Source organism: Gopherus evgoodei, chromosome 5, assembly GCF_007399415.2.
Source record: "Gopherus evgoodei ecotype Sinaloan lineage chromosome 5, rGopEvg1_v1.p, whole genome shotgun sequence".
NCBI classification, from domain to species: Eukaryota; Metazoa; Chordata; order Testudines; family Testudinidae; genus Gopherus; species Gopherus evgoodei.
The window spans coordinates 4,394,807-4,416,946 of NC_044326.1; the positions used below are offsets into that span (position 1 = coordinate 4,394,807).

Sequence of the window (22,140 nt, forward strand, 5' to 3'; positions counted from 1 at the left end):
AGTTCAAGTGATAGAGGTCTTTGGTGCTGTAGGTCCCCTGTTCAAACCTTGCTGATTATCTATGATGGCATTGATTGGAGGGATCTTTATGCACACACACAATGCTTACCTTGAAAAATCTGGCCCATATATTTTTCCTGAACTAGACCGACTTACAAGTAATACAACTCCATTATAACTCATAACATTGACAAAGTCTATTCACTTTAATGGTGTCAGAATGCTCTGGGCTTTATTTTCAAATGGGTGTTTTCAGTATACTAGAGGGATATGAAGGCTATTAAAAAATATCTCCACTTTGCAGGTCACTTGAACTGCTGCTGGGAAGCTTCCCCTCCTCCCCCCAAAGAAGTCCTGTTCTCCCTCCCCCCCCCCCCCCCACACACTCCAGTTAGGTGTAATCTTTTCTTTTTGAAGTAGGTTTTGAAAGTGACTGAATGTTGGCTGCTTTGATCTATCATCGGCATCACATTAGGCCTGAAACAACATGGCCTTTATCTCAGAGGGCAGGATGACAGGCAGCTGCTGGTGAAGAAAATCTCAAACTGGAAGGTTCAGAAACATTAATAACTTTAGGGCTCCTGGTAAACCAACCCTGTGACCTTTGGCTCCTTACCCTGTTTAACCTGACAAATGGAGAGATTACAAAGGAGAAAATGACATGGTTAACAAAAGAAAGCCTTCAAGTTATCTGTCCACTTGTGCGCTAGGTAGCCTTGCTCTGTACTCTGCTATCCAGCATCTCAGCTCACTGAAACCCGTGCTGGCAGCAGAAGCTAATGTGGCCAGCAGGCCTCCTCCCATCCCAGAACTCCCAATCCAAGTGACGCAATTTTTGTGCACAGCTGCTCTTATTTCAGTGAGATAAAGGAGACTCTGTTCTTATTTATCTTCCCCAAGGAGGAAAGAAAGCTAGCGTAAGTACTTATGCTCACAGTAGCCACTCTCCAATACCTGTACCCACCAACAGACTGCCTTGTCACTGCAGGTTGATGATCTCTGCACCGGTAACCATTACATCTCTTCTGGTTAATGCAGATTAGGACCTGCTCTTTCGGGCACTGATCCTGCCAGGTGCTAAGTACTTTATCTGCTATTGACTTCTACGGGAGCACAGAACAGTCAGTACCTTACAGGATTTGACTCGATGACGGTTGCTAAGTTCCGTTTTAAACTAAACACTACTAGCTGAAGCCTCACCATGTGTCCCTGCTTGGTGCACTCCCTCTGATTCCTCAACTCCTTCTAGCCTTATTTGATTTGTATAAAGAGACGGGACAGAACCAAAACCCTATGGACATTTGGATCCGGACACCAGCTTCTTGCTTCAGGTCCATCTCTATCTCTGATTCTCTGTAGTGTGGTTGGATCCACCGTCACGGAGGTACATTTTCTTTGTAAAGTGCTCCCCATCTCCTCCCATCCAAAGCTACTTGTGGTTCTGTACACCACACAATATAAAGATTAAATATAGCAATCATAATATGAGCCACCCCAGGGAAAATTCACAACTGGTAAAAGCAAAGGGGTTAAATAAAGCCACTGCACTACACAATATAAAGCTAACTGTTGGTACAGAGGATGACCAGCTTTCTTTATCATGATGTTCCATGTTAATAAGAACGGCCACACTGGGTCAGAGCAAAGGTCCATCTAGCCCTGTATCCTGTCTTCTGACAGTGGCCAGTGCCAGGTGCCCCCAAGGGAATGAACAGAACAGGGAATGATCAAGTGATCCATCCCGTCACCCATTCCCAGTCTCTGGCAAACAGAAGCTAGGGACATCATCCCTGCCCATCCTGTTAACACAGCACAGCTGATCATCAGTGTCAGAGCAGACCAGGAGGGACCCTACGCATGGAGAAGAGCTTGCAGAGATTGCAGGGGGAGAGGTGAAAAACCACACTGATAAGAGAGTAGCGCGTACAGCCTGAAGGGCTGAGGGTGACACAAAAACCATCTCATTTGGATCGTTGAAGTTAGGCAGCTTCTTGTTGGTTCCAGCGTTCATTTCTCCTATTTTTTAATCACTGAATGGAAGCTGAGAGTAGTGGTGGGTGGCAAGCTGGTAGAAATGAAATTTTAGAGAGGGCTTCTTGCCCATGAGCTCCCATTAGAGTCATATGGCTGAATCCCTGTAAACAAGGGACCATGTTGTGACTTGACATGAGCTGCTCAACTTGCATGCAAGCAGGAGAGCAAACTTCCCACACCTCTGTTCTTGTTGTATTGCACAGCAGATGTCTTCGGGAAACCTGCATGGAGGCCATTCTGTAGGATTGTGATCAGTGGAGACTGTATTGATATGAGACTATTTTGCCAGAGTAACACTGTAACAAATCTGGATGACAGAGTGAGTTTTCTGTTTACTTTGAACACTGCCGTTTTGCTGTTTTAGGAGTTTTAGCTAGAAAAAGGGAGGATGGGAAAAAGCCCTTTTTGAAATTAATTATACTTTATTATTTAAACAACTTAGCCAACATGTAAGCTGTGCACTATACGAAAGTTCTTTATTTAGTTAAAACATGGCCCTGCCATCAGGGTTTAGGGGTCCAGCAATTTGATCATCGCCTTTATGCGTATATGTCCCAAAACGATTTTGATCAATTGGAGAAGATTCAGAGAAGAGGAATGAGAATGATTAAAGGATTAGATAACACTTTATAGTGATAAGCTAATAGACTGAGATCCTTCAGTATAACTAAGAGAAGGTTAAGAAGCGACTTGATCATTTTCTGTAAGTACCTACAAGGGGAACTAATATTTGATAATGGCCTTTTCAATCTAACAAAAATTTAACAAGATCCAGTCACTGGAGGTTGAAGCTAGACAAATGGAGACTGGAAATAAGGCACAATTTTTTAACAGTGAAGGTAATTAATCAATGGAACAATTTACCAAGGGTCTGGTGCATTCTCCAGCACTGGCAATTTTTAAATCAAAACTGGATGTTTTTTATAAAGATATGCTCTGTTCAAAAAATATTTTGGGGAAGTTATCTGGCCCGTTATAGACTCAGACTCTAGGACTGGAAGGGACCTCGAGAGGTCATCGAGTCCAGTCCCCTGCCCTCATGGCAGGACCAAATACTGTTTAGACCATCCCTAATAGACATTTATCTAACTTACTCTTAAATATCTCCAGAGATGGAGATTCCACAACCTCCCTAGGCAATCTATTCCAGTGTTTAACTACCCTGACAGTTAGGAACTTTTTCCTAATGAAAACCTAAACCTTCCTTCCTGCAGTTTAAGCCCATTGCTTCTTGTTCTATCATTGGAGGCTAAGGTGAACAAGTTTTCTCCCTCCTCCTGATGACACCCTTTTAGATACCTGAAAACTGCTATCATGTCCCCTCTCAGTCTTCTCTTTTCCAAACTAAACAAACCCAATTCCTTCAGCCTTCCTTCACAGGTCATGTTCTCAAGACCTTTAAATCATTCTTGTTACTCTTCTCTGGACCCTCTCCAATTTCTCCACATCTTTCTTGAAATGCGGTGCCCAGAACTGGACATAATACTCCAGCTGAGGCCTAACCAGCGCAGAGTAAAGCGGAAGAATGACTTCTCGTGTCTTGTTTACAACACACCTGTTAATGCATCCCAGAATCACGTTTGCTTTTTTTGCAACAGTATCACACTGTTGACTCATATTAAGCTTGTGGTCCACTATGACCCCTAGATCTCTTTCTGCCATACTCCTTCCTAGACAGTCTCTTCCCATTCTGTATATGTGAAACTGATTGTTCCTTCCTAAGTGGAGCACTTTGCATTTATCTTTTTGAACTTCATCCTGTTTACCTCAGACCATTTCTCCAATTTGTTCAGATCATTTTGAATTTTGACCCTGTCCTCCAAAGCAGTTGCAATCCCTCCCAGTTTGGTATCGTCCGCAAACTTAATAAGCGTACTTTCTATGCCAACGTCTAAATCGTTGATGAAGATATTGAACAGAGCCTGTCCCAAAACAGACCCCTGCGGAACCCCACTTGTTATACATTTCCAGCAGGATTAAGAGCCATTAATAACTATTCTACTTATGCAGGAGGTCAGACTAGAGCAGGGGTCTGCAACCTTTCAGAGGTGGTGAGCCGAGTCTTCATTTATTCACTCTAATTTAAGGTTTCATGTGCCAGTAATACATGTTAATGTTTTTAGAAGGTCTCTTTCTATACGTCTATAATATATAACTAAACTATTGTTGTATGAAAAGTAAATAAGGTTTTAAAATGTTTAAGAAGCTTCATTTAAAACTAAATTAAAATGCAGAGCCCCCTGGACAAGTGGCCAGGACCTGGGCAGTGTGAGTACCACTGAAAATCAACTTGCGTGCCGCCTTCGGCACCTATGGCATAGGTTGCCTACCCCTGGACTAGAGGATCACAAGGGTCCCTTCTGGCCTTGGGATCTTTGAATCTATGATCCTGGCAGCACATTCACAATGCTTTGGCACGGATGATACTTTCTGCAAGAGGGTTGTTGCATCACTTTCCTCAAGCTAGCTGGAATAGGACAAAATGCTTTGAAAATTGATGGTTTAGTATCAGTAACATCACCGTTAAAGCCAGCAACGACATTTCCACAAAAGCCTTTAGTATATAAACAGCTAATTCTCAATATCAATGCTTAGCACTTACGGTGCTTTACATCTTCAAAGCATTTCAAAACTAGCCGCTCTCTCTTTTTCAGTCCCCTAATATTATGCTGTCTGGCTCCAGTTCCTACTTTGATGCATGAATACATCAATTTGTGACACAAATAAGGTAAGTGATGGGTTGTTAGTATGGAATATGGTACCATTTCCAAACTCTCTTTAGTGGTCATTCAGATAGCTGACAACATTGCCTGTTCAGATACTTCAGTTTTCGTTATATTTTGGATAAGGCTGCTGGAAGACCTTTGGGTTTTGAGCCCCACAGAAATAAGATTCGATTATTAGTAACAACACTATTCAAATATTCCACATGCTATACAAGATCCATTTACATGATTCTCTTGTGGGTAAACTCCAAATTCAAGCTGGGTTTATATTCTACTCAGGCTCTTACACTGCACCTACCACAGTGGTATCTCAGAGTGCCTCAGTTGCAGAAAAGCCTCTGGAGGCATCAAAATGAAGGACTTCACTCACTCACACACATACCCCGTTCATTTTTAGGGTGAGTAAGTGCTAAGTGACCCTGGCTAATAGGGACATTCAGCATATTTTCCTTTTATTTCTGAGCCATTGCAGTGGTGGTGAAAGCTGCTGTGCTGATAACCCTGGAGGCCTCTGTTTATCCCCAGAGCAAGTAAATCCAGGCACAGACAGTGAGCAGAAAGGTGGCCGTACAGGATTTTCCATACTGCCACACCAACAGGATTCCCTCCTGACCAGCAATGCCTAGCCCTGCTTATCTAGGAATGAGACAACTGTTCGAATCACCGGGAATGGAAAATTTGCCTTCTTATTCTTTATATCTAAACTCCTCAGGGCAAGGTCTCTGTTTTTGTAATATTTATATACTAGTGTTTTAGGGGTTTTTTTGTTTTTTGTTTTTTTGTTTTAAGTTTGGTCTCAGTTGAGTTCCAGCTACAGAACATCTTAGGGCTTTTATATTAGTGCCCACCATGGCGGTATCTATGCTCTTTTTCTCCCTTTTCCAACAGTGCGATGTGTTCAAGTATTAAAAATGTACTTGGAAACAGACATAGACTGAAATAATATGATGGATTCCACGGCTAGATGCAATGGTATAAAATGGATTATTTCTCGTATAGGTCAGATCCTACAAGCACTTCAGCACATGAGTAACATTGATTTCAGTGGGGTTACACATGTGAGTAAAGTTACACCGCTGCTTAAGAATGGGATTTTAAAAAGAGACTAGGGGCTTGTTGTCACTAATGTGCTAAATTGGTACCGCTGATGCAGTAATGCTGATTTAGCATGTCTGGTGAAGACGCATTCAATTGATGGGAGAACGTTCTTTTGTTGAGGTAATTATTGCACCTCAATGAGAGGCAGAAGCTATGCCAATGGGAGAGCGTCTCCTGCCAACATAGCGCAGTGTAGACACTGATTTAAGTTGATGTAAGTTATGTTGCTCAGGGAGATGGTTTTTTCACACCCTTGAGTGACATAACTTATATCGATTTGGACGGTAGACAAGCCCTACGTGATTTAGAAGCTCAAGCCCCATGACAGCAATGTGATTTGTGCTCCTAAATCACTTGGGTACTTTAAAAATTGCCCCTACATGTCTGCAGAGATTGGGCCCTATGTTTGTACAATCAGAGTCCTGTTAGATAACCCGTTGACACATTTAAAGGTTTCCACCTGTCTCAAAAATTCTATTAGTTCCAAAGATAAGGAATATCTTTAAAATGGGAAATTCCAATAGAACTGGTGACATCTTTTAAACCAGTGGAAGTGTTTAAGACAACTTACTAGAGAAGAATCTCGAAAATATGCCTCAGGCTTATCCCAGTGAAGAAATATTTTAAAACAAAGTTTTAAATTGAAATAATAAAGCAAAACAAAAAAGTGTGCACACCCACAAAAGTTGTTAAAAATAAGACAGGTCTTTAAATATTTTAAACATCTTTCATAATCACCTCATTATAAAGGAGATTATTTCTGTCCAACAAATACAAGGAGCTGGCTTAGAATAATAATTAAGAATATGATATGTTTTCTGCTGCAGGGTTTATTCTTCAGGAAAAGACTAGAGAGTACTTAAGAGAACTGTCTATGTTAATGATAGCTGATGTCCCATATCCCATAACAGTAGCCATGACCTTCATGCCTGCTGTGATTGACAGCCTGACCCCAATCACTCCAGGGTGCAAAGTAAATGACAACCAAGGAAGAAAAAGAAAGAAAAAGAAAGAAAACTTGCTGCTGGCTTTGCAGCCAAACTTTCCAATAAAAACTCATTCAAACTGTCAGAGTGAAATGAAGAAAGTGTCAACAGGGGTTTCCAGAGAAATATTCAGTATGTTTGGATGGAAAAACACACCAGCTCCACTCCTTTCCCCTTGCCCAAAAGCACTCCTCAAAAAAAAAAAAAAAAAAAAAAAAAAAAAAGGGATGAAGTCTCCTAAGTTGAAAGGAATTTTAATAACTTGTCCACGGGGAGCCCCCGAGGTGGTACCCAGAACACTTTTCTTCCATTCTCTGACAAACCTAATCATTTCAGTAATGGTTAAGAGCACAAAGCGCTTAGCTGCACTCCTCCAAGGCAAGCACTACTCGAGGAGTTGAATGAATCTGATAGCTCTGTGAAACAGGACCATTTTGCAAAAAGAGCAGAGGGCAAGCTAGCTTCAGAAGCCTAAATATTTAATGGCAACCCATGGGTTAACACCTGTCAGGCCCACCAATAACAGCATTCTGCCATGAGATGATTAAATTCTGGGACTGACAGTGAGAAGGTAGACACTGGATCTCAGCTTCCATAGCAGGACACAGAGAGAATGGCGATTTCTCTACGAACTGAAGCCCAGACCAAACAAGACAGCTATTCCATCCCTACAGAGCATTCTCCAGACTCTGGAAAAGCTTAGCCTGCAGGCATCCCCAATAGCACTGTTGTAAAAGACTGGGCTATTGGTGTGATATCCAGCCTCCACCAGTGCCCAGTATTTGAAGTGGCAAAGGATCGGGAACATCCACATACTGCACAACACCTAGCTACCTGTGTACTGTCCACAGGCATTAGGGAAGGAGGAACCCTTTCTTGCCCTTCCAGTGAGAATTCACCATTTATTTATGCGCTTTCTGCAAGTTAAATATATTACTGTGCGTAAGCATGGCCCAACTTATAATTACTAGGTTGTATAATTGTTCTCCAGGCTTCCACAGACACAAAAACACTTGTGTAAATAGCATCAAGGCACCTGGGCAGGGAGGGAGTATAGTAAACAAAGAAATTTTGTAGGATATTTAAAAAATAGATTCAAATTTCATTTGTTTATTTATAAAATCCCATGGGAAAAAAACTGACACACAACTTGTTTGGGAGAAGTCAAGTCTTCCAAAACCACAGAGCTCACGGAAAACATGTTCTGAAGGCATCTGAGTATTCAGCTTAGAGTGCACGTGATCCAGTAGTTAGATCAGAGAACTATGGAGTGGAACTCCTGAGTTTTATTCCTGGCTCTGGAACGGCAACGTTTTGTGACCCTAGGCAAGTTTCTTGATCACTCTGGGCTTAGTTTAGAATTGGCATAAATACCACTTACCTTCCTCACTGGGGTGCTGGGAGGCTTGAATGGGAAACTTCTCCTATTTGGTTTTTTTTTTTTTTCATTCACTGAGAACTTGCTGCAAATCTAGACTCTTGGGTGTAGCTCCTCCGTCCAGAAGGTGGAGAATTTTGAATCTTTTTGGTGATGTCAGACACTATGTATAAGGTGCTTGTTGGCTCACCAAAGCCAGGTGAAACGCTGAAAGTTCTTCTCTAAGAGGGCTTCATGTAATTCCTATGAGTTAACTCCAGTTACCAGTTAGATACATTTCTCCGTTAGCTCACGTGATAGAGACCCAAGCTTCTAGCTTTGGAGTCCTGGACTCAGTCTCCATGATGGCTGTCTACACAAGCACTGCTCTAGCCGAAGAGGTTGAGAAGCTAGGTGCCTGGAGAGTGATACCTGATGTTTCCGAGGCACGCTTTAGAGCAGACTCTCTTTGCTGAGTGGATCTATTGGCAGGTACCTTTTCCAAACTGGAAATGGGAGGGGAGAAGAGGCTGCTGGATGTACAACTTAATTAAGGGAAGAGGAACAGCTGAGCATGGACATAAATTGGTATTAAGGAGAGGGCATTAATTGACGCTGATGGATGGGAAAGGGGATGGAGGACTTGCTGCTATTCTCGAATTGTGCACCCATGCTGCTGGACCAAGATGGTGACACACATTTCTGGTTTTGATAGCACAGAGCTTGTAGCCATAAGCTTCTTTGGAGCGCATGGAGGGTGAGTGGTGGAAACAAAAAGAAGGGAAACGAGTCATTGGAGGAGGAAGCTAATTGGTGAACTCAGTAAGTATGGGAGAGTGTCCCCTGGAGGAAGGTAAGCGAGAGCCTTGGGAAGGCAGAGATTTCAGGAGGCAGGTCCTTGTGTTGTGACATGACCTTGGGCCCAAGAACAGTATGTGGACCCAGAGGGGTGGCGCTTAGCTTATCCTTGAGTTCCTGGAGCAGGGGAAGAGACCCGTTGGAGGCCACATACTGCCTACACTGCCTACCACTGTAGTAATCTCGGAAGGAGGATCTCCTAACGGTTAGCACTTGACAACAGCTGTTCCAGAACCTTCTCTGGAAGTGTTCCAGGGAGCCCTTGTCATAATATAATTCCCAATTCTGAACCTTAGCGTCCAAAATATGGGTACTAGCATGAATTCCCCTAAGCTTAATTGCCAGCTTAGATCCTGTAGTGCTGCCACCAATCAGGACTTAGAGTAGAGTGCCTGATAAACTCTGGTCTCCCCCAAAACCTTCCCTGGGGACCCCAAGACCCAAATTCCTTGAGTCTCACAACAAAGGGGAATAAACCATTTCCCTTCCCTCTCCTTTCTTCCTCCCAGCTCCTTTCTGCCCTGGGTACACTAGGAGATCACCGTGATTCAAACTCCTTGAATCACCATACAGAGAGGAATGATACCTTCCCCCCTCCTCTTTTCCCTTCACCCAGAGGAAATCCAGATTCAAACTCCGTAAATCTAAAACAAAGAGGAAATTCACTTTTCCCTTCTCCCCCCTGCTTTCTTTCCCTTCTCCCCACCAATTCCCTGGTGTACACAGACTCAGTTCCTTTGAGCCTTAACTAGGAGAAAAAAATCAGACAAGTCTTAAAGCAAAGCTTTTAATAAAAAGAAAGAAAAAAGGTAAGTTTATCTCTGCAATTTAGACAGTAAAGAGTTACAGGGTGTCTCAGCTTATAGAAACTAGAAAGAAGCCTCCCCCCCAGCAAAATACAATTTAAAATACTTCCAGCAAACTACACATTTGCAAATAAAGGAAAACAAATAAAAAGACTATACCACCTTTCTACCTTCGTACTCACAAAATTGGAATAGAAGATTAGAGAGCCTGTAGGTATGTGCGGTCACTCTCAGAGCCCAGAGAGAACAAAGCAAAACCCAAAAAACACAAACAAACAAAGGCTTCCCTCCACCGAGATTTGAAAGTATCTTGTCTCCTGATTGGTCCTCTGGTCATGTGTTTGGTTCTCTGTTTGTTAACCCTTTACAGGTAAAAGACATTCACCGTTAACTATCTGTTTATGACAGCCCTATGTGAGACTGCCATGTTACTCCCACACTATGAAGTCCCACCAGCCATTACCAAAAAAATCTGACTTTTTATGCAGCTGACAAAATTCTGTGCGCTCCACCAGCTGGAAACAGCCCCAGCTGTTCTTCAAGAGCTGGCAAGTCCCTTATGTGCATGGGATATAACACCACTAAAAAGGAGTGCACCATCTCTGTCCTCTGGCAAGAAGGGACTATCCCCAAATATTAGTACTGGCATGGAGGATTAAGGAGAAAATGAATGTTTATAAAGTGTTTTAACATCCTGTAGTGAAAGAAGCTATATAAATTGCAAAGTTATCATATTTACATGAACAATCATCAGTATCTCATACTGTACCTCAGGTGAAGATCTTCTGAGAACTTTAGACAGGCATAGATGAATTCTTTAATCTGATTGTAAACCTTAGGCACAAACTCAGAAAAGGGGAACTTCTTTGGAAACGGTTGCTGTGAAATGCAGGAAAGAATTAAAATAAGGACAAAAGCAGAAAATTTAACAGGGAAAAGCACCACTCCCAGCAAAACCTAGAGTGTGGTAGCTGCTTTCCAGTTTCATGCTTTCAAATTAATTCTAATATTCAGCCAGGTTATGCAATGAAACAACAAGCCAGCATTTACTGTATGTTATACAACCGTTTCAGCCAAGTGAAGAACCAGATAAGCACTCACAAATAGCACTGTACTGGACCTGGAGAGAAATCTGCAGCTAGAAGGGAATAGTCAGAAAAACACCCCACCGTACCCATTACCAGTTCCCTTATTCATAAAAAGAAAATACTGGAAGACTCCTCAATGTTGATTTACCAGCATGCATGGCACAAGACAGTTTGTTCTCTGTCACCTCTTACTGTTTCTGCTAAGGTAGGCACTGGCTTACAACACCTCTACCAGGGAGGAAGCAGAGATCATGTCCTTCAAATCAGCCTCTTACTAGCTTGGCTTCAACCATAGCCTAGACAGGGCCCAAGGGTCCAGAGCACAATGGTGAAGAAACTAGATGCCAAACAGATGGAGAATGGGAAGGGGGGTAATTAATGCCCAAACACCTAACTTGGATTGAACTCCTTCCCCCCACAACCCAGTTTGTAATTACACTCACGAGGCCGGGAGCATACATTTGCCAGAGGCTGAACGCAAGCCACGCATCGTTTAAAGGGACACTGATACTGTTCAGGTCAAATTTGGCCCTACTTTTAGAGTTTTGGGAAGCCCAAGCTTTTACAAAACTGAAGGTGGTATTATATTTTAAAATTCTGCAGAAATTAAAATAAACCAATAGAAACACTTCCATAAAATCAAAGTGAAGTTCCAATGGAAATAGACTATTAAAAAAAAATTCCCATGTATTGCAAGCATTGCAGAACTGTGCTGATCCAAAAGTGAAATTGACTAGATACGGACAAGTCTGCTCTCTTCCTCTAAGCCCAGAATATATAAACCATGAAAAGTACACATGATTTTTTAAAAATTATTTCCATTTTAATAATCTTTGGTGTTGGTAGGAACTAGTTTCTTAATGGTATCCCAACAGGGTCCCCTTTGAGAGGCTTCCTTACCTTTTCCAGCTCTGGATCCTGGAATGGGAACTGTCCTATTATCTTCTTATAAAGTTCTTCATTAGCTACGGGTATGGGACTGTAATTATCTGAATCAAGTATATTTCTGTAAAATAAGAGAACAGTTACAGTAACCCTTCTTGCGCAGAGAAATAGTTACCACCAGGAGCACATCTGTCCAGAAGCCGAGCAGAACAGCCAATATCAAAGGTTACTGGCATTCACATAGGCCTAGCAGAATGAGTTACAGCAGTGCAGAGCGTTTCAAGGTGAGAAATAGGGGACATGTGGCTCTAACCTAAAATGGCTAGGAGTGCTGCTCTTACCCAGGTGTTGCCTCTAACCCCAATCCTTTCCCTACACAAAGACCTCTGATCCGAATTAGTAGTGCTTTCAGTCTGGGCCATCTGGGGTTTTCACTTGGGTGAGTAACCTGCCCACTTTACAGTGAGGAGGCAGGCTAAATCACTGGAGCGCTGATGATCCTCCAGCGCCTTCCCACAATGCCCCCTACGAGCCAGGAAGGACAGATACCTTTTCCCAGAATTCACTGACAAAAAGGCCATAGTGCAGCTCAGCTCACTGCAGCACAAAGAACCGGTGGATGTGCCTCCAGAAGCCCTGACATCACAGAGGTGAGTGCAGCACTAGTGAATTCACAGCAGCTCGGGTCTGGCTTTGAAGTGTGGCCAGCTCACACCCAGCTTAGACTATCCCAATGTTCAGGCCTGAGTGCCAATCACCCAAGTTAACTCTGCAATGAAGACATACCTTGTATTTTAGGTGGTCAAAGAAGTAGCATAAGTGAATGCATCACATGGATATCACGTGTGATGAGCGCTCTGAGGCTGATGAGTCATTTGAGATAATTATTTGCAAAGCCCAACCAAACCACAAGCAAGGGTCTAACCAGGTGACCATCATGCAGGTATATAGGCTCCTAATGAAAGCAGTCACTCCAGTCTGCTCCATGTCTCTACTTTGTTGGTAGTTCTGACAGACTGCTCCTATGCCAGCCTGTTCCTGCCCCTGCTTCAACCTGTACCTACCTCCACTCCTGCTCCAGCCGTCATCTATTCCTGCTCAAGCCATAGCAGGTTGCCCAGCTGTGCTGACCATTTGAGCAGACTTCTCCCCAAAGTGCTCACCTCTGGTCACCGAAATGGAACACCCCCGGCAGTTGGTCCATAACTGTCGGGGTCAGCTTGCCCAGATGCAACAGGAGAACAATTCCTTCTGCTCCCAAATCCCAGCAGATCCAGTACTGCCGGCAACAGTCCCTCTGGAACATAGCCCAAAGGTTCCACTGCCAGAAAGATTTGATGGCAGCTAGCAGAAGTTCTGTGGTTTAATTAAATGCTGCTTTTTGTTCTGGATGCGTCCCGCAATGTATCCTGATGACCAGACCAAGATGGGTCTTCTCAGTTTATTGATCAGTGAAGCCCTAGAATGGGCCTCACCACTTCTGGAACAGGCAAGCCTGGTCCTTACTAATTTCAATGAATTAATCTCATACCCTTTTGGTCCCATCTGATGATTCGAATAGCACTCGTATAACTGAAGCTGCCTTGCAGTTTCTCAAACAAGGCTATTGGCCTGTCCTCCCATATGCCGCCTACTTTCAGTGTCTGGTTGCCGATAAATCAAGGAACAAGGCAGGCCAGATCTACCATTTCTGCCAAGGTCTGAATGATGATGTAAAAGATGAACTGGCCTAGGTCAAGCCTCCACTATTCTGAACTCATATTGAATTTTGCATTGGGTCAAGAATCATCTGAGTGGCTCCAAGAAAAAAAAGACATGCCTGTAACCTCAGCCAAGCCCTGCTCCATTGTGGCCATCCTCATGGACTACTCCAAAGCTAGAGCCTATGAAGACCCATGCAACACAAAGGCACTTCATGGGTGAAACAGCCTTTGCCTATACTGTGGTGGACAAAGCTCCTCTGCCACTGAGTCCGCCCCCTCCCCCACAAATCCAGGCCCTTGAAAAATCTGGGGAATGACCAAATCCATCCCCATTAGAGGGGTCACAGCAGCACATAACCATGGAACTGAGTTCTCCACACAAGCCCTCTCTTCTGCCATCACATATCTTGGCACCCGCAAACTACCACTTTCCTCATCTGTCTCTGTATCCTGACTACACCTGAGGTGAGCTGCAGCCAGCTCATGCTAGTGAATTCCTAGGCTTCTAGTAACTTTATGGATGCAGATTTGGCCAGTGTGGAAGAATCCTAGTGTGGCAGTACCACCCCAGACCAAGTGGAGTCAACTAATGGTAGCACACTGTTCTCAGGTCCAGTCACTCATCAAACCACACTCCTCCAGCTCAAAATCCAAAACCATATGGAAATTCTGCAGTTCAATTTAATCATCTCACCGCACTTTTCCATCGTGCTCTGCATTCCCTGGCTGTCAGTGTATGATCCAAAGACCTCTTGCAAGACACAAAAGATACGATTCGAGTCAAGCTACTGCCAGCAACTGTGCCTAGTCAAGTTGGGTGCCCAGAAAAGAAAAAGGGGCATGGAGAAGGCCACAGCCTTCTGTGTTCAACAGCTACAAGGAAGCAAAATACCAAGATTTTACTGATGTATTTGACAAAAGAAATGCTGACATCTTACCCTGCACAGACTCTGTGACCTAGCCGGGGTCAGGATTCCGTTTGGATGGATTTTACCCTTACTGGAACCAGAACTCAGGGCCTTATGAGAATACCTGGATGAGAATCTAGCAAAAAAACCGTCATTTGTCCTTCCATGCCTCCTGCTGGAGCCTCCATTTTGTTCATTTAAAAGCAAGGACAGCTCCTTGCATCTTTGTGTAGACTATCTGCACTGAACAGAATCACGATCAAGAACAAGGTACCCCTGCCTCTGAATAATGTGTTGTTGAAAAGGGTCGATTCTGTTGAGGGCATTTACCAAGTCTGACTTCACGCCACTTGCAATCTAGTCCCCATTCAGGAGGGCAACAAATGGAAAACTGCATTTCACACCTTATGGCCATTTTGAGTACCTAGTTTTGCCTTTCCATCTCTCCAGTGCCCCAGTCACGTTCCAGCACTTTGTTAACGACATTTTTAGAAGTGTTGTAATATCAATTTGTGGTGATCTACCTGGATGACATCCTCATCTTCTCAGAAAAACTAAACCCTCCATGATCATCATATTCTCCTGGTACTTGTGCACCTCTGAGCAAGCAGCCTGTAAGGGAAACCTGAGAACTGAGTTTGACCACCATTCTGTTGACTTCTTAGGCTACATACCACTTCCCTCGACAGAATAGATATGGATCCTCAAAGATTGTCCAGTTGTGATGAAGTGGGAATTTTCTGTAATATTTTTATGAATGCTGTGTGTTCCTCAGTTTTCCCTATATGCTGCATTGTTACCCAGTGGGTGGACAAGGGCTGTTTGCTATCACAGCAGGTTAAGAGACATAGGTATGAACGTTGTCTAGCTTTCTATGCCTTAGTCTGGATATGAATGGAGCATCTGAGAAGACAATGGCAAATCCAATCACTAGGACATTGACATCTAGCAACCGACAACCTGGAGGGATATTGATTTCCCTCACTCTCCTCAGGGAAGCTGAGCATAAGCCCTCAGCTAGAGAACAAAGGACTGGAAAGATTTAAGAAGGGGAATAAAGAGCTGGCTACTGGAAGGAGTTGGGGCTTTCACGTGGGAACTGACCAAGGCGGTCAAACACAGACGCACAGAGCTTGAAGGCTACAGCTTGGCTGGGCTAAGGGTTAACCAGAATAGCCTATGCTTTGACCTTCACTTCTCTGTGCTGACCTCAGGACTTTCCATGCACTGTTTCAGTTGACTAATAAGCCCTCCTGCTTGCTGAGGTGCATTAACCTCTGAAGAGCGTACAAGTCTCTACCAGGACTCTATCTCAGCAGGACTCACTGAACAGAGCTCACAGTGCGAAGCAGGAATGCTGAAGGCCCAGAGGTCCAGTCTACAGAGGCAGTGAAGCAACGTGGCTGACCCTGGAGCAAGAGTGAGACCTAAAGGGGGTATGGAACACTGAACGGATTCTTCCTAGAGACTGTTCCAAAGCTGAGGGTGTAGCACTGATCCTGTGGCTGACCATGATCATGGATTGAGCAGCCTCAAGGAACGTCCATGACATCTAGTGTTTCCTAGGGTTTGCCAACTTCTACTGGAGATTCATCAAGGGGTTTTCGAAGGTGGTGACTCCAATTACTCAACTGCTCCATAAAAATATTATATTTGCTTGGACAATGGAAGCCCGGTCTGCCTTTGATCAATTAAAGGAAGGGTGTACATCAGCACACATTTTTCTACATCCAAACCTGGCAAAACCCTCTGATGTTGAAGTAGATGCCTCTAATTATGCAATCAGGGTAGTTCTGTCACAATGGCATGGGCCCCAGGATGTGCTTCTTTCTTGTGTATTTTATTCCCAGAAATTGATGCCCATGGATCAAAACTATGGGAATCATAGAATGTCAGGGTTGGAAGGGACCTCAGGAAGTCATCTAGTCCAACCCTCTGCTCAAAGCAGGAGCAAACCCCAGACAAATTTTTGCCCCAGATCCCTAAATGATCCCTCAAGGACTGAACTCACAACCGTGGGTTTAGTAGGCCAATGCTCAAACCACTGAGCTATTCCTCCCCCCAGTGATCAGATCAGTGATAAAGAACAGCTGGCTTTTGAAGAATGGCACCATCATCTGGAAGGAGCATGTTTCCCAGCTTAGGTACGTATAATCACAAAAATCTAGAATTCCTGTGAACTGTCAAAGCTCTCAATCAACACCAAATCCACTGGTTCCCCACTCCCTTTTCTTCCTAGTTCAACTTCACCCTGACCTATCACCTGGGTGCCAGGAATGATAAACCCAACACACGGTTTCATACGAGGCCGTACTGGGAAAAAGGAGATGGGGATCCAGAACCTGCCACTATCTTGAAACCCTACCATTTTTTTCAATATAGCGATAACGGTTTGCCGTCTCTCATGAGATCCCTTCTATCCCTCCAATCCATTTGTGGCAAAACTTATGTTGACTGATACAGGCCTAGCTTCTGACTATAAATTCTCAGTCAACAAAGAGATCCTCTTGTATAAAGACTGGATGTGTATCCTTGAAGGTCAACCATCCTAGCAATACTCTGGCTATGTCAGGATTCACCCCAACTGGCAACTTCAGTCACTGGAAAATGAGGCTGGTGTCTTGAAATTTCTGTGGCCAAAACTGCATTTGCTCATTGAGCCCTACATCATTAGCTCCTCTGACGCATGTGCTAAAACAAAGACTTCCTGGGGCAACCCCCTGGGCACGCTATTGCCCTGCCAACTCCATTTCAACCCTGGTCTTCCATATTTAAGAATTTTATCACTGATCTTCCCAATTCCCAGAGCCCCACAACTGTGTTGGTCATTGGCAACCTGCTTATAAAAAGTCACATTTTGTGCCATACCTTCAAATTCTCACTGCAGAGGTAACATCCCAACTGTTTTACAACCATATCTGTAAACTCCATGGTCTACCATGTAACTTTACATCTGATCGAAGACTGAAGTTCATTTCACATGTCTGGTGAGAGCTGTTTGAGCTCCTGGATGTGGATTAGCATGTCTCCTTGGTTTATCACTCCCAGACCAATGGACGGTTGGAATGAGTGAACCAAATACTTGAACAATACCACCACTGCTTTATCAGTTACCACCAGGATGACTGGGTTTTGCTTCTTCCTTTTGCTGAATTCGCTTTCAACAACTCTGACCACAGATCAACCCACTAGAGTCATTTTTACACCAACTATGGTTTCCACCAATCATTTTATCCATCCATGCCACAAGTCATGCAGTCTCCAACCTAGTTGAACACTTGCACTGCACCCAGGAGGAGTTGAAAGCCCACCTAGAATCAGCCAGAAAGGATTACAAACATTACACTGACCTCTGTAGGCAGGCAACCCCTCAATCATGGTTGGGGATGAAATATGGCTCTCCACACAGCACTCCACCTTCACGAGAAGTGGATTACTGATACCTTGGCCCACTGTGGGTCATCCAGCAGATCAAACCTGTACTCTTTGAACTCCAATTGCCCCAAAATATGAAAAGACACCTGGTATTCCACATCTCCTGGCTGAAAAGGCATAGTGACAACACCTTTCCCAGAAGAGTTCAATTGCCTCTCCATCCAATATGGTCCAGGGACATGAGGAGTATCTTGTGAAGATCTTGGACTCCAAAGTTCACCGAGAGAATATCACTTACTTTGTTGATTGGAAGGATTATGGTCCAGCTGACTGCTCCTGGGAGCTGGCCAATAACATACTGGCAACTGCCCTACTTCGAGAAGTCCCTCAGTCACATGCCAATAAACCAGGCCTGAGGACGCCTAGTAGGCATCTTTTTTAGGGGTCGAGAGGGAGGCTGGAAGGTACTCTGATGAATGTTCCAAGCTTGATGAGTCATCCCTGAGCCTGAGTCTTTTGAGCCTGACGAGTCACTTGAGATAATTACCTGCAAGGCCTAAGGGCCCAGTCAATCCACAAGCAAAAATCTGACCAGGTAACCCCAAGGCAGGTATATAGGCTCGATATGAAAGCAGCCACTCCAGTTTCCTCAACATCACTACCTTGCTGGGAATGCTTCCAGGTAATAGTTAGTTCTGACAGACTGCTCCTGCTCCAGCCTCTGCCATGCCTCAGCCCTGGTCTCAGCCTGTGTCCTGCTCCAAACCCTCCTCCAGCCAAGGTTGGTTGCCCAGCTTTGTTTGCAGCTATGTTGCTATTTCCTCTCCCTCTCCCAAGATGGATAGGCTGCACCAAGTTAAAGCAAGTTTAACACGGGCTGAATTTTAGACATAAGCATGCTGTTAGTGTCCCTTTAAATAAAAATAAAAACAAACATTTTAGCCTGTACATAAAATCTCTGCAAGTAAAGTCTTGCCACCGTGTATAAAAAGCTTCTTACCTGAAAACTCCTGACCATTTCTTTAGCAGAGTCTCACTATATTGGTCTCTGATTTCCAGTAGCATGTCAAACAGCTGGTTTACAGGGAAGCCATACCCCTGCATTGAGAAACGCAAGCACCTTCATTCAATAAGAAATGCTAACACTGGGATTTACCAAAAAAGGAGTCAATTCTACACTTCCATGACAGTCATCACATTTAATCTGATGCGTGGACTGCATGGCTCAGGGATTTAGTACCTGTGTACTAAACGCTAGGCAGCCCATTCAAATCCAGACTAGATCAGTAATGGTTGAATGTTATTGGCTTTTTCATAGGCCTGGCTCCTAAGGGACAGGAGTGGACATCCCAAAAAGCCCTGTCACATTCAACTCCCTTATAGGCAGTCTCAGCAGAAAGGCCAAGGGCCTACTCTGAACCCTAGAGGTGGTCTCTCTGGGTTCAGGTGGACCAATCACATGGGTAAGGCAGCGTGGGCCACTGCCCACAGATTAACTGCCCTGTGCAAACAGTGTGTCTGCCTCCTGGGCTATCAGTCTGATCCCTGAATTCACACACCACAAAATAAAGAAACAGACATGATATGGTGAAGCAGTGCCCATCAACCGGTTTAAATGGCGGACACCTTTCACGAGCACTACAGATGTTTAACAAGATGTACATCAGCATCTGACAGTCACATACCTGGAGTGTATCTGCAAACAGAACTATGAGGTTCTTCAAGTCTAATACCAGATTTGGGTCAGAACAGTAAGACTAAAGAAAAAGGGGGGAGGGGTTGAAAAAAGTTTGAATCATTACAAATAGAAAAAATATCCACACATACCCTTCTGTAATCCTTCATTTTCTGTAATAATATATAGACACTTGATACAACCTTATTATTGGTAGGCTTTTAATAGCCTTTTACTATACAGCGTTTGGTCACATCATGATACACTGTCATAGAATACAAAAATACTGAAACATTATCCCATTCCAGAACATGTTGCAATCAAAAGCTCTACAGGACACAGAAGGTTTTCAGTTGCTGTGTAGATACCCCAGCAAGATGTCTTTAAAAGTACTGAGAAGTTACTATATTTATCAGGAGACTGAGAAGGGAAAAGGTGCAAAAGCAGTGCACTGACAGACCAAAGACACCAAATGTTATCTACTGCTGAAAAAAATTGTTAATTACATTATGTCTAATGTTAGCCAGGTCTTGCAAAACAGAAAATATCCCCAAAATTCAGGGTTCTAGCAACATGAGGAAAAAACATTGCATGTCTAGGTGTCAGCAATATTAACGTCCATACGATGACATAAACAATTACTACAGCTCAAGACACTAGTCAGAAAGATACACAGCCTACTGAGAACAGCTGATGAAAATCACAAATTAGATCATACATCCTCTTTGCACATAATTTTTATCTTAGCAGACTACCCTGCTAAAGAGAAATATGCAAAATTTCAAACAGACTCTTACCAAATATATAATCAGTGATCCTAAACTGGAAAAAAGAAACACAGAGATTTCAAGTCCATTGGGAAACTCAAGGAGCAATGACTCTGTTAATCAACGTGACAAAGAAACATTTCCCAATTCACTGCCCAAAAAACAAAGTAGAAAAGAAAGATAGTTCCCTACTACTCTCAGAAATGATAAAAGATCTCCCACTCAAAAGTAAAGAAGAAAACCCAAGCATAATCCTGGCCGAAAGGACAGAGATGAAACAGGCTCACTAACGCAACAGTCTCCCACCAAATCAGAGATGAATGATAATACAGGATGGACATGCGGGGTAGTTATGTTGTTGCCAAAATAACTGTTTGGTGCCAAGATAATTTGATGATGACTGTAATATAAATGCTGAATGACTACGTAAAATTGCATGATTGTTGTAAAACCTATTCCTATCAGACACTTCACGTAATAAATTGGGCAACACTTGTCATGTTAGTAAAGTTATTAAAATTTAAAAAAACGGAAGTGTTTTAATTTATTTTGCTCTCGTGGTTTCCAGTGCGCTGCCAGAGCCCCCTGATTAAAAAGAGTACATCTTTGTGATAGAAATCTTTGGGTCTATTTTCTCTTTACATATCCCCTTCCTTAAGGCACAGAGTTAAACAGCAAAGTATATCTCTAGTTAATAAAGCTGCCATGCTATGGAAAACCATAGCCATGGGAAACATCTGCAGATGCTCATCTATTTGGTTATCTTAACATCAGGTTTGTAGCATGGATTCCCTTAACATGTTCATAACATGAATTAGTCCCATCTACACTGGTAAAACCAACCCCGCATTTTGTAACATCGTTTGTGCACAGCCACATTACAACTGTATGTCCAAAGAGCTGTAATTGTACAGTAGATGAATGTAAATCTGAACATGATTTAAAAGGAAACAGCATATTGTCCTCCACATTATGCAATTTTTAGGCTTTCCTGTGAGCAGGTTACAGAACTGTGTTGGAACTGGCTAGAACAAAGTTTCAGATATGGTTCCAGCTGACCGTGATTCCGAGAATAGCAGTATGGAAATGTTAACATTGGGCTGAAGGCAGTTTCAATGAACAGAGTTAAATTGTAGTAGCAATATAACTTTATAAACCTGTTCAGTAATCGGCTAGTGTGAACAGGCAGCAATGATAATGCACTACATGATGCAGTACCCAAAAGCAATTTGCAGCTGTCTGAGTCTTCTCAAAACCCACATTAAGGATCACAATAGCCAGTGGAGATTCTTCAAGGAAGGCAGGGTACAATGTGCCTACCTCAGGTAGCTAGATACAATAGAATGTGTACCTGCCATAAGTCAAATTGGAAACAACTTGGTGTGTCAATTTCATTTCCCTCTTTTCAGCTATCACCAGCCTTCACTGAGGGTGGAGTGGCCATGTTTTATTGTTGCTGTTCCCCCAAAGAGATGTTTCTAACTTTCAACTGATTTTAAAAGGACATAAAAAGTATAGTGCTAGTGCATGAGAACCTGAAAGTAAAACTGACCAGTTTATTTTATTATGATTATTATTATTTTACCAAGTTGAGAGAAATGCCAGAAATAAACAAGTCACCTAAGTGGTGAAAATAATTTTTTAAAAAATACTTTCAGTTTTACTCATCCAAGACATTGTAACATAGGGAAGAAAATCTACTTTGGTCTTTAAAATGTATGATATTTAACCCTATAGGGTGTCTTTCACTGGCATTTATTTCAATGGAATATCAAAAGGTCCATGTTTTGGTTTAAAATATAGTACTCCAAACAAAATGCATTAATTCAGTGATGGAGAATAAGTAAACTCCTCCTACTGGTGCATTCCAAAAA

General features: G+C 43.0%; 1 protein-coding gene across 3 annotated transcripts in view; it reads right to left on the reverse strand.

Annotated features, from left to right (window-relative positions):
* EXOC6B (exocyst complex component 6B) overlaps positions 1-22,140 on the reverse strand; it is a 354,725-nt gene that overhangs the window by 78,857 nt on the left and 253,728 nt on the right. For all 3 annotated transcript variants that reach the window (XM_030565624.1, XM_030565623.1, XM_030565622.1), the window contains exons 12-15: positions 19,510-19,581; positions 18,825-18,922; positions 11,854-11,959; positions 10,635-10,744 (exon numbers count right to left, since the gene is read on the reverse strand). In XM_030565624.1, the coding sequence (XP_030421484.1) occupies positions 10,635-10,744; positions 11,854-11,959; positions 18,825-18,922; positions 19,510-19,581 (386 nt within the window). The remainder of the gene's footprint in view (positions 1-10,634; positions 10,745-11,853; positions 11,960-18,824; positions 18,923-19,509; positions 19,582-22,140) is intronic.